This window comes from Mesoplodon densirostris, chromosome 8, assembly GCF_025265405.1.
Source record: "Mesoplodon densirostris isolate mMesDen1 chromosome 8, mMesDen1 primary haplotype, whole genome shotgun sequence".
Classification (NCBI taxonomy): Eukaryota; Metazoa; Chordata; class Mammalia; order Artiodactyla; family Ziphiidae; genus Mesoplodon; species Mesoplodon densirostris.
Genome location: NC_082668.1, coordinates 17,149,987 through 17,166,666, shown reverse-complemented (window position 1 = coordinate 17,166,666; position 16,680 = coordinate 17,149,987). Strand labels below are relative to the sequence as shown.

The 16,680-nt window shown below is 38.7% G+C and overlaps 1 protein-coding gene across 3 annotated transcripts in view; it reads right to left on the bottom strand.

Annotated features, from left to right (window-relative positions):
- Nucleotides 1-16,680, bottom strand: part of EPHA4 (EPH receptor A4) — a 145,593-nt gene that overhangs the window by 110,592 nt on the left and 18,321 nt on the right. The window contains exons 4-5 of one of the 3 annotated variants that reach the window (XM_060107436.1): nt 5,593-5,645; nt 4,837-4,896 (exon numbers count right to left, since the gene is read on the bottom strand). The exons of the other annotated variants lie outside the window; for them this stretch is intronic. Of the exons in view, the coding sequence (XP_059963419.1) occupies nt 4,873-4,896; nt 5,593-5,645 (77 nt within the window). The 3' untranslated portion in view covers nt 4,837-4,872. Of the gene's footprint in view, nt 1-4,836; nt 4,897-5,592; nt 5,646-16,680 lie in introns of those variants that run through there. 3 annotated transcript variants of the gene reach the window in all.

Here is a 16,680-nt window from a genome sequence, read left to right as displayed (position 1 = left end):
TACAAAGCAATAAAACAATCATGCCAAATCAAGGGCACTTTGTTTTTTTGCTCTTCAAACAACTGATTTGTCATTTTCTCCTTTTGCTTAAATTAAGCAAATTATCCTTTAACTATAACCTTCAGGTCAACTTTACTGGGAGGCTTTCCTTATCTTTCTTCTGCATGCCTTAATAGTAGAACAAAGATTTCGGTAAACATTACAAATCTTCATAACGACAAAACATTCTCTTTGGTTGGATGAAATATGTAGAATGTTCCAAGATCAATGGTTCTCAATGGCCAGAAGAGAGCAGGCAATCAAGGACTATATGATAAATGAGCCTGGTGGAAGAGACCAAATCTTTCCTCTGCTCTTCAAATTCTTCCAAAAATCCAGTCTCCTCAGCCCCAGGGTGTGACAGCTAATTCCCTGTTCTTAGCTCAAGGGGCATTCATTCCTCTTGTACCACCTTTACTATCTAAGTTTTATCAAGTTCCTCTTCTCCCTGGAAGCCTTTCCAGATAACTCCAGCCAACATAGATTTTTTTTTTCCCTCTGATCTCCAGAGAACCAGCACTTAATATCCTATCACACATTTTGACACTTAAGAGTTAAAAGGCACCCTGTAAAAGACTTATTCCAGCTAATTATTTTCTAGATGAGGAAATTGATGTGGGAAAGGTAAGGAAGTTCTCCATGATCAGATAATTGGATACTTTCAGAACAGAGATTAGAAGCTCAGTGTTTCCACCCTAAAGTACTCCTTCTCAAGAAATTGTAGGCCTTTTGGGAGCTTGAGCTTTAGATGAGAAATTATTTTAAATAAATGTACTGGTGGTTTACCCTTTCATTGAAAGCTGCCCATTACATTCCTTGGCTAAGGTTGCTCTGCAGTAGACCCTTGACATTCTTTAAAGACATTTCCCCAAACCCCCATTAGTTCCTAAATTAGAAAATCCCTATTATAAAACATAATTTGGTCAAATCCCTTATCTCTAAAAGGATTTCTATATCCCCTGTTTAGGAGGATTGAAAGCATAATGTGAAAAACAGATACACTGAAAGGAAGCATAGAATCCTGGTTAAGACTGTAAATCAGTAGCTGGACTTCTCAGGTTGAGTCCAGACCCATTTACTAGCTGTGTGGCTTTGGCTTTGGGCAAGTTGCTTTGCTTCTCTAGGCCTTAGTTTCCTCATCTATGAAAAAGGGAATAATGACAGTCACTACTTCACCAGGTTGTAGTGCTACAAAGAAATACTGCAAGAGAGCTTCCCTGGTGATGCAGTGGTTGAGAGTTCGCCTGCTGATGCAGGGGACACGGGTTCGTGCCCCGGTCTGGGAGGATCCCACATGTTGCGGGGTGGCTGGGCCCGTGAGCCATGGCCACTGAGCCTGTGCATCCGGAGTCTGTGCTCTGCAACAGGAGAGGCCACAACAGTGAGAGACCCGCGTACCGCAAAAAAAAAAAAAAAAAAAAAAAAAAAAAAAGAAATACTGCAAGAAAAGAAAAGAGGTTAACATAGAACCAAATTCTCACCAGGTAAGTGACCTTAACACAAATTATTTAAAGTAATGCCAGAAAGTTAAATAATAATAAACAAGATAAACTGCTATATGTTCAAGGGCCTATAATTGCATTTGTGAACTGCTGTTAACATTCATCCATGCAAGCTTCCATTCACTCGCTCATTCATTTCAATAGCAAGTTCCAGGATTCTGAGGATTCGAGAGGGAACAAACTAGACTTGACTTCTTAGAGGTCACATTGCGACTGACAGCTAAACCCCAGAATGCTGGAGACCTACCACACCCTTATCCTACTAATGCTCCAAATACTTCTTTTGAGGCTGCATTCAAAGTAAGATTACTCGGGCTTCCCTGGTGGTGTAGTGGTTGAGAGTCTGCCTGCCGATGCAGGGGACGCGGGTTCGTGCCCGGTCTGGGAGGATCCCACATGCCATGGAGCGGCTGGGCCCGTGAGCCATGGCCGCTGAGCCTGTGCATCCGGAGCCTGTGCTCCACAACGGGAGAGGCCACAGCAGTGAGAGGCCCGCATACCGCAAAAAAAAAAAAAAAAAAAAAAAAAAAGTAAGATTACTCATGAAAAGAGTCTGTTACATTGCAATCACTCATTGTTCTTGAATTAAAAAATACGTATTACACAGCATGATTGATCTTCTCATCTATCAACAACCTTGTCTATAAATTATGTGATTTCCAAAAATGAAATCCACCTTAAAGCACAGAATTGTCCAGTACTAAGCACATTTGAAAAAAAGACATTAGACTTTTTTTTTTTTTTTTTTTTTGCGGTACGCGGGCCTCTCACTGTTGTGGCCTCTCCCGTTGCGGAGCACAGGCTCTGGACGCACAGGCTCAGCGGCCATGGCTCACGGGCCCAGCCGCTCCACGGCATGTGGGATCTTCCCGAACCGGGGCACGAATCCGTGTCCCCTGCATCGGCAGGCGGACTCTCAACCACTGTGCCACCAGGGAAGCCCTGACATTAGACATTTTTAAAAAGACAGTTCCAAAAACGTTTCAAAGTCATGGCAGCATTATACTAATCCTATAAAACTGTCAGGGTGACCAGTTCAAGGACTCATTTGCATAAAAGTCTCTATGGGCTCTTTGGATAAAATCATGATGTACTTGAGAGTTACACAGACTTTTGTGTAAGTACACTGCTCAGCAACACTGAGTGTCTAGCATACAGCAAGTACAAAGTAATTTATTGAATTGAGCTAAGAGCCTAAAACGTTCTAGAATGAAATAGATGTGTGAGTAGGGTTATAAGTCTTCTATTCTAAGACACAAATGAAAATTTCCTTAGGGATACGGCTCTACCTGTAATTTATCTTTACATTATTCTTATATGTAATATTATTTTTGGCATGTTAATGTATTGTCAAAGAATTCCAATCTAGTGACATGACAAAAGCTGTATTTCATTTCGGAATGTAAAAAGTGTGAAAATCAATTGAATTATATATCAATGACATGCAATAATGGCAACCAGGATATTCTGGGTAATGTCACTTTTCCGAAATGATTAGCAGCCTAGAGCTATTAGATTAATTACTAGAGTTTTATTCTTACTTTTATAATCATTTGGATTTGCTGAAGGGAGATAAAGACTCAAAGCTCTTATTCTCCCCCCCAAAAAAGAAAGAGTGATTTGCCAGGATCCGCATAATTCAGATGATTAACTTCTTTTCTTGGCACTTGACTAAACCTCTGAGTTTATGCTGGCAAATAAAATACATGCTGAAAGTTGAAGTCACTCTTTGATCTAGTAAATCAACCCACAGAAAATTTACCCTCAATTTCACTTTTTAAATTTATGACATATCCAGTATTGTAACAAGATGGTGAAAAATAGTACTTTCTTACTGAAAATACATGATACACTCTGTGAGCATGCTTCAAAAATCAATGGGCCTCTTATAAATAAACAAAACTGCAGTGACATTTTTCTTTTTACATTTGTTTATTCATTCATTTCAGTGACCACATATGGAGTACCAGAACAGAAGAGAACTCAGTGTACTATATTTTAGGCACTAGAAAGGATGCAAAGATAAATGGAATATATACTTGGGCCTGGGAGAACATAGATTCTGATACTGAACTGTCGTATACAGTTATATAGGCTGTTCACTGAACGAGGGCATCAAACTGAAGGGGAAAGTGGGGTCTGAAATGCAGCTGAAATTCTGCTCACCAAGCTCAGGGCCCTGAAACAGGACCATAACAACCCAGTAGTGGTAGTAGTAGTTGTGTAACGGGGAAGAGCCAAATATGACTACATGTTGGATCTGTTTCTTTTATTTAACCTTTGTTTTCCACAGCTTTTGTTCACTAAAAGGATACTGTCTATACATAATGGCCTGCCTTGGGGAACCCTGCCCCTCCGCCTGAATGTTAAACCAAAGTACCTTTGTTAAGGGAAACATCCGGACCCTGTCCACATGTGGATGGCCGCAAGAAAGAAGAAATTAACACATCCCCTCCCCGAGACTGGCCATTCCTGGGGATATTTACAAAACTTATGGCCTTTTTACTTCACTTCCTCATCTCCTCCCCCTCTCTGTGCTATAAAGGAAACTGGCATCCAAACCCCGATAAGATGGTTACTTTTGAGACTTTAGTCTGCCGTCTTCTCGGTCTACAGGCTTTCCGGATAGTCGTCTTCCCTGCCTCAACATCTCGTCTCCGATTCATTGGCCTGTCATGTGGTGAGCAGAGCGAGCCTGGACTCAGTAACAGTCATAGTAGCAGTAGTAGTAGTAGTAGTAGTAGTAGTAGTAGTAGTAGTAGTAGTAGTAAAAGGTAATATTTATTGAGCAGTTACTATGTTCCAGGCATGGTTCAGGTGCTTTGCAAGTACTTACATGGCTAATCCAAACAACCACCTGTGGAGGAGGTACTATTACTGTCTAAATTTTTTCTTTTTTTTTTGAGGTACGCGGGCCTCTCACTGTCGTGGCCCCTCCCATTGCAGAGCACAGGCTCCGGATGCACAGGCTCAGTGGCCATGGCTCACGGGTCCAGCCGCTCCACGCGTGTGGGATCTTCCCGGACTGGGGCATGAACCCGCATCCCCTGCATCGGCTGGCAGACTCTCAACCACTGCGCCACCAGGGAAGCCTCTGTCTGCATTTTATATACAAGTAAACTAAGCACAGAGAAACAAATTGACTTGCCAGAAGTCAAACAGCTAATAAGTAGTAGGGAGTTTACTCACTAATACTCTGTGCCCTAAAAAGTAAGAATATGTTAATAGAAAGTATCAGTGACATTAAGGAATGCAATCAATAAAGACCTAAATGTAATACTGCACACTATAAAACTCTTTTAGGAAAACATAGGAAGAACACTGACATAAATCACAGCAAGATCTTTTGCGCCTCCTAGAGAAATGGAAATAAAAACAAAAATAAACAAATGGGACCTAATGAAACTTAAAAGCTTTTGCGCAGCAAAGGAAACTATAAACAAGACGAAAAGACAAACCTCAGAATGGCAGAAAATAATTGCAAATGAATCAATGGACAAAGGATTAATCTCCAAAATATATAAACAGCTCATGTAGCTCAATATTAAAAAAAAAAAAAACCCAATCAAAAAATGGGCAGAAGACCTAAATAGACATTTCTCCAAAGAAGATATACAGATGGCCAAGAAGCACATGAAAAGCTGCTTAACATAACTAATTATTAGAGAAATGTGAATCAAAACTACAATGAGGTATCACCTCACACCAGTTAGAATGGGCATCATCAGAAAATCTACAAACAACAAATGCTGGAGAGGGTGTGGAGAAAAGGGAACCCTCTTCCACTGTTGGTGGGAATGTAAATTGATACAGCCACTATGGAGAACAGTATGGAGGTTCCTTAAAAAACTAAAAATAGAACTACCATATGACCCAGCAATCCCACTACTGGGCATATACCCAGAGAAAACCATAATTCAAAAAGACACATGCACCCCAATGTTCATTGAAGCACTATTTACAATAGCCAAGTCATGGAAGCAGCCTAAATGCCCATCGACAGAGAAATGGATAAAGATGTGATACATATATACAATGGAATATTACTCACCATAAAAAGGAACGAAATTGGGTCATTTGTAGAGACGTGGATGGACCTAGAGACTGTCATACAGAGTGAAATCAGAAAGAGAAAAACAAATATCGTATATTAACGCATATATGTGGAATCTAGAAAAATGGTACAGATGAACCAGTTTGCATGGCAGAAATAGAGACACAGATGTAGAGAATAAAAGTATGGACACCAAGGGGTGGAAGTGGCGGGGAGGGTGGTGGTGGTGAATTGGGATACTGGAATTGACATGTAGACACTAATATGTATAAAATAGATAACTAGTAAGAACCTGCTGTATTAAAAAAAAAAAAAGGAATGCAATCAAAACTCTCAGGAGAGTTCAAAGGGAAAAGAAAATGCTGCTTGAGAGGGCCTCGAAGAATGTGTCTAATAGTGACAGGCAGGAAAGCATGTGGCACAGGGGAAACGGTGTGGGCAAAAGCCCTGGAAGCTGGATTCTTAGAGCAGTGAAGCAACATTAAAGAAAGAGCTTGTACCTCCTTTCCCTGCAGGTTCATAGGTAAAAGCCAGGGGTGATTTCAGAGTAGGAGTGTCACATGATCAACACTCAGGTTTAGGAAGATTTATAATCCCAGCCTATATCCCATTATAATTATATAATCCCACCTATATCATAATGGCTAGATAGGTTTGGAGGAGGGGAACAGAGAGAAGAGGGAAGACAATTGTCAATTTTGCCTAAACACTACTTCATTTATTAGCACTTGTCCATTTTTACAAGATACTTCTCTTAATTAATAAACTCAATATATTCTCTCTAGTCAAGCAAAATATCCAGCCAGGGCTCTTGTGATCACTCAAGTTTCCATGTGCAAAACAAAACAAATATACATCCAGCTGGTGAAACATTGTATCCAGTGAATCAAACCTTTCTTAGTTGTCTTAATATCTGACAGAAATAGACAGGATTGATATGTAATTTAAATAATTTGGCCAATACAATTTAAAGTACCAAACAGCCACTTCTGATTAACATGTTATTATTTTTTCCCTCCTTTTGTATGGATATGACCTTTTTAAAATGTGATTTTACATTCAATGCACATACAGCAAGCCTTCAGTACCAATCAGTGCTCTCAGCATAGGATCAGAAAAATAAATGAGAGAATTTTTACTGAACCTGTGATAGGTAGAGGCATTTACTGTTGAATTATAATAATCTCAAAATTATAAGGGATAAGAGCAGTTATTCCAGTCCTTCTTTCCAGTGAGGGACTTGCTGAAGCTTCTCTTACTAAAGACTCCCTCTAGTTTCTGCTTAAACGCTTTCCATGGCATAGAGCTGCTTGTCTTTGAAGTGTTGGCTGTTCAAACATGTAAAACTTCACTGACAAAGGCAGCAGAGGGAGATGAATCTGAGGAGACTAGATCTAAAGAAAGTGACGTAGGGCCAAATTAGTGTCCGAAATAGCATGGAGAACTAAGTCTTGATTTGGGACAACATCAAACTCTCAGGACTCCCAGTCAGAGAGAGGGTCCTAAGAAGGTACCATCCTAGAAGTCAGGTAGGTGACCCACATTCAAGTTCCTGATGATTCAGAACAAGATTCTGTGGAATTGAGAAACAGGGTGTAACATCCTAGGGGAAGGGATCGGCAAGCTCATTCACAGAGGATTTTGGGGTTACAGTCAAAGGTGCTAGTCCCATTGGGGATCTGGAATGCCAAGCTGCAAAGAGAAAGGAGTAGCTGGAATTTCTGGGCCAATAAAGTATGTGGGAAGCTGCAACATCACAGGCACATAGATGACAATATTCACTCCAAGCAGGACAGGAATGCAGCCTACAACATCAAAACAAATCACCCACCCAGCAAGTAGGTGATTCTGAGGTTATTAATGAAGCACTTCCTTGCTCTGCACTGGCAGGAAAAAGGAAAAGACAAGTGCCACGAGGCAGAGAAGCACCATTCTACACTTAGACAGGGACAGCAAGAAACCAGAGGACGGGTACGAGGATGATCCCAAATGTGACTTTCGGTTTCCTTTTCTTGTTTTCCAAATGCTCTGCAATGAACAGGATGAGTTTCATGAATAAAATGTGAGAATTCATTTAACAGGGAAAAATAAATTTAAAAATAACATGGTTTTATTTTTCATATTGGTAAGAGATGAGTTGCCCAAAGAAGAATGAATAGTTTAGGTATGAGGACATGCGTGCAAGGTTTCACTGTCCTTAGAGATGCTACTCTATTTTCAAATGACAAGATCTTCCAGCTAAGAGCCAATATGTACAGGATTCCTTCACTGAGAAAGATGGAGGCAAAAGGAGTCTAGGAAGTGGGAAAGAAAGGATGCAATGTTCTTCTATTTATTATTATTATTATTATTATTTTTTTTTTTTTTGCGGTATGCGGGCCTCTCACTGTTGTGGCCTCCCCCGTTGCGGAGCACAGGCTCCAGACGCGCAGGCTCAGCGGCCATGGCTCACGGGCCCAGCCGCTCCGCGGCATATGGGATCCTCCCAGACCGGGGCACGAACCCGTATCCCCTGAATCGGCAGGCGGACTCTCAACCACTTGCGCCACCAGGGAGGCCCTGCAATGTTCTTCTATATTCCATTCATGCAATTGGAGAAATAACTTGCAAGATGTTTAATTCATTTTAAAAAGGGGAAGGTGCAAAACTGAACTGCATAATTAATATTCCATGGTGAGTAAGTGGGTACTGGGAGATAAGTGCAGAGAATGCTAGTATAGGCACTTGGATGACCCAGTTTAAAGGTGTTAAATCTCTGGAGTGTAGCAAGATGAATTTTAAGGCCACAGAAACAATTGATTACACAGCAATCAATGCATTTAACTCATAAAAAAGAAGAATCAGCCAACCCTTCAGGAATTTGAATTGCTGGTTTCTGTGTGTGTAGTTATTTTAAAGCCCACTCATAATCCAGGAAGTCATTTTCCTTTCCAGTTGGTGAAGCCCTGAAGGCATTCTTTAAAACCATAAGACAACAGTATCTAAGAGATTATATAAAACAACCAGCCTCATCAAGCTCACTTTAACAATGTCTTTATGAAAGGCAGTGATTCTCTGAGTTTTAAGAGCACTGATGTTCCTTAGATAGTGGGAGGGAAAATTTACAGTAGATTTAGAGGCAATAATGTTTATCAGGTGACTAAACTATGTTATCATTTATAGTAAAGGCTATCCTTTATATGAAAGGGTTCCTGTTAATAGCTATCACATAGCCAATGAATTCTACATTTGTTTAAAATAAAGCTTAAAAGTTAATTGCTTTTTTTTAGGATGAAAAGAAAGGGTTTGTTGGCAAAAACCTTAAAGGAAGTTTTCTAACGTGCACGTGCTAATGAGTAAAACTACCTCCACTTTGGAGTGCACTTCATTAATGAGTGTTGCATGGAAATTGTCATACGAAGTCACTAGAGGTTTGCTATTTCTCATTGTTTCAAGCTTAAGTAAGCATGTATCTCAAAACTGAGTCTTTTCCAATAAATATCAAAGCCTCTATCTAAAGCTGCACATTTTTCAAACCTACAATTATTAAAAAATAATTAAGCCTATATTTTAAGATGTTCCTGTAAGGATATTCAGGGCAATGTTATTAAAAGCACCACACTAAAAGCAACCTAAAAGCCCAAAAACAGAGGGTGGGTGAAGAAACGGAGGTACATCCAAGCAACAGAAATCTCTGTCACCTTTAAAAATGATGTTATCAAGTTATATGTATTGATCTGGAAAGACTTTTTATCATCATGCTATACGATCAATAACTCAGTGAGTGTGTGTGGCAATGTGTGCATCAAAGAAAGTTTGGAAGCATAGAAACCAAAACAATAAGTATGACTCTCATTATGTGGTGACATTATAGATGATTGTGCCAGTCTTTTTACTTGCCAATGGTATTACCACATTTTTCTATAAAAAACAGGAATGTCTCATGATTTTTTTCTCACCCCAATAACCTTGTGATTCATCAGTTCCCTTCAACATAGCTTAAAACCATATTTTCATACTCCAGTAAGTAGGGTTTCCCATGGTATACTTAGCTGCTATAAACACAATAAAACCAGAGTACAATTAACATGAGAAATCTATGTTTTGGTCAAATGAAGTATTAATCAGCTGAAATATTTTAAAAATGAAATATTAAAGTATCTTCTTTAACCAAAGACATAATAGATATATTAAAAAATGTAGCATGTATACAAATCAGACTAATTATACTGCAAAATTAAAAGTAGTAACAGTACCCCCATTTCACAGATGAGGAATAGAAGAAACTAGAGGGATTAAGTGATTTGCACAAGATCCACACTCCTGGAAGAGCCCTAGTCACCCCACCCTGTGCCCAAGCCCTAGGCCACCAAACCACACTGTCTTCACGAAAAACCCACAAAGGCATAAATAAATAAATAAAACAAACTCGAAGATATGAAGGCAGAAACCTTGACAGAAAGGCTAAGTTTTAATGATCAAGGAGAAAGGCATTTTTCATCTCCTGTGATGGAATGAATTGTATAGTGATTCTAGTCTTAGACTAAGGAAATCCTTGTTTTTCTACAAGGTCAAATTCAGAAATGAAAAGCAAATAAAACTATGGTCATCCTTCCCTTCCTGGACCACTACCCTCATTCTTTCTTATATTCTACATATCACAAGTATAAACTAAACTAATCCTCTATCCTGCCAGGTCAAACCACCCTCCCTTAAAAATTACCTCATCGCCTAGGATTTCCTTAATCTAAGAATAGAATCACTAAGCATTGTTGCACCAAACCTACAACCCTGAAGTTACTCAAAACATTCCCTTTCACACACACCCTAGATCTCGCTGGCCACTGAGTCCACCAGTGGACCAATGCACCAATACTATGTCCAAATTTCCAAAAACCTTCCTTTACATCTCACCTCCAGCAGCACTCAGCATCTCCCTCTTCCAGGTCCTCACACTTCACTTATCACACATCATAAATATTTTTACTGGGCTGCCTGCTCCCTTAGACTGCAAACTCTTTTGCAAAGGAAATAGTGCACAAAAAGGCATGGAGACCTCAGAATGTATTGAAGCGGACAAAAAGTCAGAGCATATCCGAGGATTTCAAGCTTTTATGGGGGTGGGGGGCAAACAGTTTACTGAAACCCCAATGATTGCAGTCAAGGACCAAGTTTGATCTCATATCAAAAGCCTAATTTGGGGAGTAGGCTTGAGTATATAGGACTTAGTTCTCCAAGGCCAACTTCAAAGGTATGTAGATGCTACTTCACCCTGGCTGCCCACATCTTTTCTGGGATTATCCTCCCTTTGACACAGTCAAGAAGGCAAGACTCTGAAATTCCGTATTTCAGGAGCCAGTCTTTTTATCTTTTTAATTATTTTTTTCTTTCTTTTTTACTTTTTTTTCAGTTTTTTTTAGTTGAATGTTTAATTTTTTTAAAGTATAGTTGATTTACAAGGTTGTGTTAGTTTCAAATGTACAGCAAAGTGATTCAGTTATATATATGTATATATATTATTTTTCAGATTCTTTTCCATTATAAGTTATTACTAGATATTGAATATAGTTCTCTGTGCTATACAGTAGGTCCTTGTTGTTTATCTGTTTTATATATAGTAGTATGTATCTGTAAAATCCCTCTCTCCCCACCCCCTACCCCTGGTAACAACAAATCTGTTTTTCCATAAGGTTGTTTGTTTGAAGTATAACTGACCTAGATCTCTATGTTAGTTCCTGGTGAACAGCATAGCAATATTTCTATACATTACAAAATGATCACCACGATGTCTACTTACCATCTGTCACCATGCAAAGATATTACATTATTACTGACTATATTCCCCACGCTGTACATTTCATCCCCGTGACTCATTTAGTTTGTAACTGAAGTTTGTACCTCTTTATTAATTTATTACATACTTTATTAATATGAGCCTCAGTTTTCTCATCTGTAATATGAGAAGCATGAACTAAATAAAGGATTTCTAAGGTCATTGGGGCTTGAATATTCTTCAACACTCAGAAGAGAGATATCTCACTTCACAAAGCCACTGTGCGGAAGAGGGTTCTCTCTCCCATTAGCAGCAGAACCCAAACTAGTCCATCCTGCCATCAGGCTGAGGAGGGAGAACAAAATAGTCATCCAATATGTTTTTGTTATTTATAGGACTAGAAAGGAATCTTTTGGAAAAGTAACTACTCAGCTTGGGCAAACACATTATGCTTCCTATGTGAAACATTTGTCTATAGAAGACTAGTTTTCAGTTAAAGTAATGACCTTTTTTATTAATTAGGGTTGTGATGCAAGCAAGAGAAAACCTGATTCTAAATGATTTAGCCCCCCACAAAAAGAATTTTTGAGACTTCCATAATAGAACAATTCAGGATGTAGCTGGTTTTAGGTGCTGAAAGGTGAACCATTTCCACTGAAGCCACTAGGTAGCAACACAATGGGGGGAAAGTAGAATGGCTGTGTGGATGCCGAAGGAATCACATATACCACCATTTGCAATGTTTAGCTCACCTTTTTTCTCCTTTTGCTTTACTGCAGAAATGAATTGCATCACAAATGATTCTGTTGCCATTTCTTTTTCTGCATACATTTGCAAATAAATACTCTACCTGAACCAGCATAAAAGCACAAGCTCAACATTTAGATTATGAAAAGTTCATCCTCCTTTTTAGATTGATTTTCCTTCTAAATAGCTCTGGATTTATTGTACAGTATTTGAGAAATCAAAAAAGTTCTCATTTGGTTCAGCTGTCCTCCAGTTAAGAGGAAATGATGTTCTGTCTTATGTAAACTCGGATCTATGCTTATAACCTCCCTCTGTGCTGTGATTCAGAGTCAAAATAAGAATAATTTGTTCAGTAACACACTCTATGACAAGGTCTTCAGCTTTAATATTTGCAAGGTCACATTTTGCTCTTTGCCAGGCCATTTGAAAGAATACAAAGGCCACCCATTGGCAGATGAGTGTTTTACAAATCTTGGAGTAAATACAGGGTGCTGTTTACATAAGTTTATAACTCAGGCATTTAAAATGTTCTTCTTACCTTGTAAGAATACAAGGCAGTTTCCATATTTTTAGTTACGTTGGTGAGACATTTCTTGATTTCTAACACTTCTTACCCAGGGAAAGTATGGTATAGAGTTGGCAACTTGGAGGCTGGAGCCAGCCTACCTGGTTTCAAATCGTTTTAAGTAGTCTGCATAACCTTGGGCACCTTTCCATGCCTCAGCCTTCCCAACTGTAAAATGGGGATAATAACACTACCTGCCTTATAAGGCTGTTTTAGGACTAAATAAGTCAGTAGGGAACCTGGTTGTTGGTCATCATTACAGATGCTTTTATAACATGTGAGCAATTTCTTCCAGAAGACATTCCCCCTCTCCTTTAATTGGTGCCTATTGGGGAAACAGATGATGATGCTATGGTGTACGCTTAGATTTAAGGAAAATAAAAACAGAGAGGTTGATAGCCGGGAGTGTTTGAAAAGCTTCTCCATCTTTTCTATGCTACAAGATCCTAGACCTGGGACTTCCCTGGTGGTCAAGTGGCTAAGACGCCGTGCTCCCAATGCAGGGGGCTGTGGTTCAATCCCTGGTTGGGGAACTAGATCCTACATGCCGCAACGAAGATCCCACGTGCTACAACTAAGACCCGGCATAGCCAAATAAATAAATATTAAAAAAAAAAAAGATCCTAGACCTGGATTACCTATCCTATAGGAAATATGAAACATTTGTAACAGGGGACCAAATGCCCTACTATCTTAGAATCTTAACAGTTGTAAGTTATCTTATAGTTTGTCTAGTTTAGAAGCTTGCAATTGAGATTAGTAAACATACCTGAGGCAGCTGGACACGTGAGGGGAGGTTTTGGCCTGTCACATTGACTGCAGGATGACGTAGGCATTTACTGCACAAGGACTACTCAGGACACCAAATGCCTTGCAAAGTGCATACCCACCATGCACAGGATGGACCCGCAGTGCTTGGTAAATATTACACTCAGGGAAGAATCATCCTGCCAAAAATGACAATGGTGCACCTTTTAAGGAACACAGGGTCTCCATTTTCTTACTGGAGGGATACAGTTAGATGCCCTGGGGTCATCCAGCCAGTGTGAACACCAGCTCCAAAGGGGAGCTCATCCTCTCAAAAGGCATCACATTCCACTCTTGTCTAGTTCAAAATATTAGATGGGTCTTTCCTTATACTGAGGCGATATCTGTCCTCTGGTCCTCGTGTAGCTTGCATGAGGCCCACAGAATCATTTGAAATGAAAAAAATGAAGCTTACCAATTCTCAAAACCAATATAAAATATTGACAGATTATGATGTCAAAGTTGCAGCTCTAAGGAACACCAGATGTTTCTAGAACAGGGAATCTGTCACTTCAAGTTCTTTCTCTCTCAATTAAAAAAAAAAAAAAAAAGAGCAAAGAGCTCAGAGGAGCTGCATCCACATTCACTCTGCAGTGAAATGCAGCTTTTCCTAATGAGATATTAAATATCGTCTCAACTAGATCCTCATTAACAGCCAGGATCCTGATTTATGACTAGCTCAACCATACCTATGCATTAACTCCAGGTTGAACGATCCTATTGCCTTTAACTTATATGTTTAAGATCTACACAAGTAATGAGAAATCTCAGTGATGTAATTACAAAGGAGAGCAATGTGGCATCTGTGCTTTCCGCCCTGAAGTCAACAGAGGCTGGGAATAGCCCAGATCAGAGTCAGAGAGCACATCTAACTATGGAATGGAAGAGTCACTTATGTGACTAGAAAAGCAAATGAATGAGGTTCCAGAGCCAGTTTCCTGGTTGGGGTTGTTGCATTTTTTTATTGAAGTCTAGCAAATATACAGAAAAGTGCCCATATCCTAAGTGCACAGTTTAGAGCCAGTTTTAATGGCGAAATCTTTCAAACTTGGAGAGTAAAGCTAGATCCCCTGCACACTAACTTTCCCAATGTTAATTAAAAAATGGAAAACTATCGTGATTAACTTTATGACTCAATTATAATCCTAAAACCTGATAAGAATAGGAGGGGAGAAAGAGATACAGTTAGAGAGAAAGAGAAAAGGGGAATATATAGGTTAATATCAATTGGTTATTTATTAAAAATTCAAAATAAAAATAATACAAATTTCTACATTTTACTGAGCACTGAATAGATGTCACTTCCTAGTAAGGCTTACATACATTGCCTTATTTAATCCTAAGGCTACCCATGGGGTAGGTATCATTATTCTCCTGTTACAGAGGAGAAAACAAAAGCGCTAAAGTTGAGTACCTAGAGCCCATTGTCACATTGTAAATAAAGCTGAGATTAAAATTAAATTCTTATTCCAAAATCCTGGCTCTTCATCACCATTTTCGATTAACAAATAGAATTTAAGGAACTATTTATCAAAATTTACTGCCACTTAATAGGATTTTTTTCCCACAAATGCAAAGAGAGTTTACGGATTATTTTCAGGAAAATCTACTAATATATTCAGTCCCATAAACACAGCAAGTCAGAAAGGTCACATAGCTAAAAGAGATACTTGAAGTCATTGCAAAATTCAAAAGCCCTTCTTCCTTAGAAATGTTTAAAAATTGGAAATATGATATGAAGACAATATATCTCATAGCATACTTAAATTATGCCCTCTAAAATTGGGCATAAAATAAAGATGCTTACAAACTACACTATTATTCTTCTCTGGCCTGAAAATTCTGGCCAATTTTGTAAGATAGAAATCATAAATAAGAGGTTTAATTTTTTTTCTTAAAAGGAAAAATATATGATTGCTTGCACCTAAAACTCTTAGTTCTCTAGAAAACCTAGAGCATTAACTGAAAACCTATTAGTATTCACAAGGCAGTTCAAGAAAAAGATTGGATACAAGATAAACATAGAAAAATCAATAGCTTTCCTGTAGATCAGTGATAACCAGCTAGAAAATATAATGGGAAATACTGGGAAAACTCAATAGGTTTTTTCAATCATTATCTGTAGTAATATTCAATGATCCTTTTGAGGGGGGTAGGGGTTATTTTTAGTATATCTATTTTTTAAAGTTGCAATAATAGTTGTGATTTTTATAAGGTCAGACATTACTTCTCTTCAGTAAATGACTTTGTTTCTCTAGAAGAAAAGGAAAGATCTGATAATGGTTCAGTACAATTGCTGAAATCGTAGTGCAAAATTCTTGCCATATCAAGTACCCATTTAAAAATTACTGAAATAGTTATAGCCACAACATTTTGTAAATGAGGATCCCAGAATCCTTCCTGAAGTTTAGAAAAAAGTATGTACTGGGCTTTGTTTAGCTCAGTACAGTAGCCATTTTTTGTCCTGTGGAGGATAACTTCCTAAAGCAAGACCATTTGGGCCCCTCAGGTGGGGAGTTTCAAACTTTTTAAAAGCTTTTCTTTTTAGTCATGCAAAGACAAGTTCTCATTTTTCCATCAACAGGAGTTCCTTGGTGCAAAATTACCTGCACTTTTATATTGTTTTACTGTAGCCCTGCATTAGTGCTAATTGAAAACTCTAGGATAAACAGAGGCAGTTCCTAAAGCAAACACTTTAAGAGAAACATGAATGTTCAAAATATTACTTTCAGCTGCACATCTTTGCTGGCACCTAGTTAGAGACCAGAGTAATGAAATCTCAATTTCTCCCATTTGTTAATTAGCACCTTTGCATCTTAAGTACTAGAAGTGTTACAGTGTTAATTACCTACAAGTCCGCTCTCAAAAATCAGTGGCTGCTTATGGTTTTTTTCTAATGCATGGCTTTACACAACCCTTAAAAAGCCAACCTATAAAATAGTCTTCCATGTGCATAGGCTAAATGTTACAAAATGTAGTATTTAACAGCTAAAGGTGAGTTCAAGTCAACTAGTGCCCCTGTATTGATCTCTTATTTCTCCCAACACTTTTCTTCTAATCCTCTCCATAATTACATGAACTGCTAGAGCTTTCCTGAAGCTGTCAATGCCTCTTGCATCCATTTTCAAATGGCCAGCAGAGAAGTTGTCTGGGCACTAGATCAAACCGTCAATGTTCCCTACTCAGGGCAATCGACAATCCTCTTGAAGTCTCC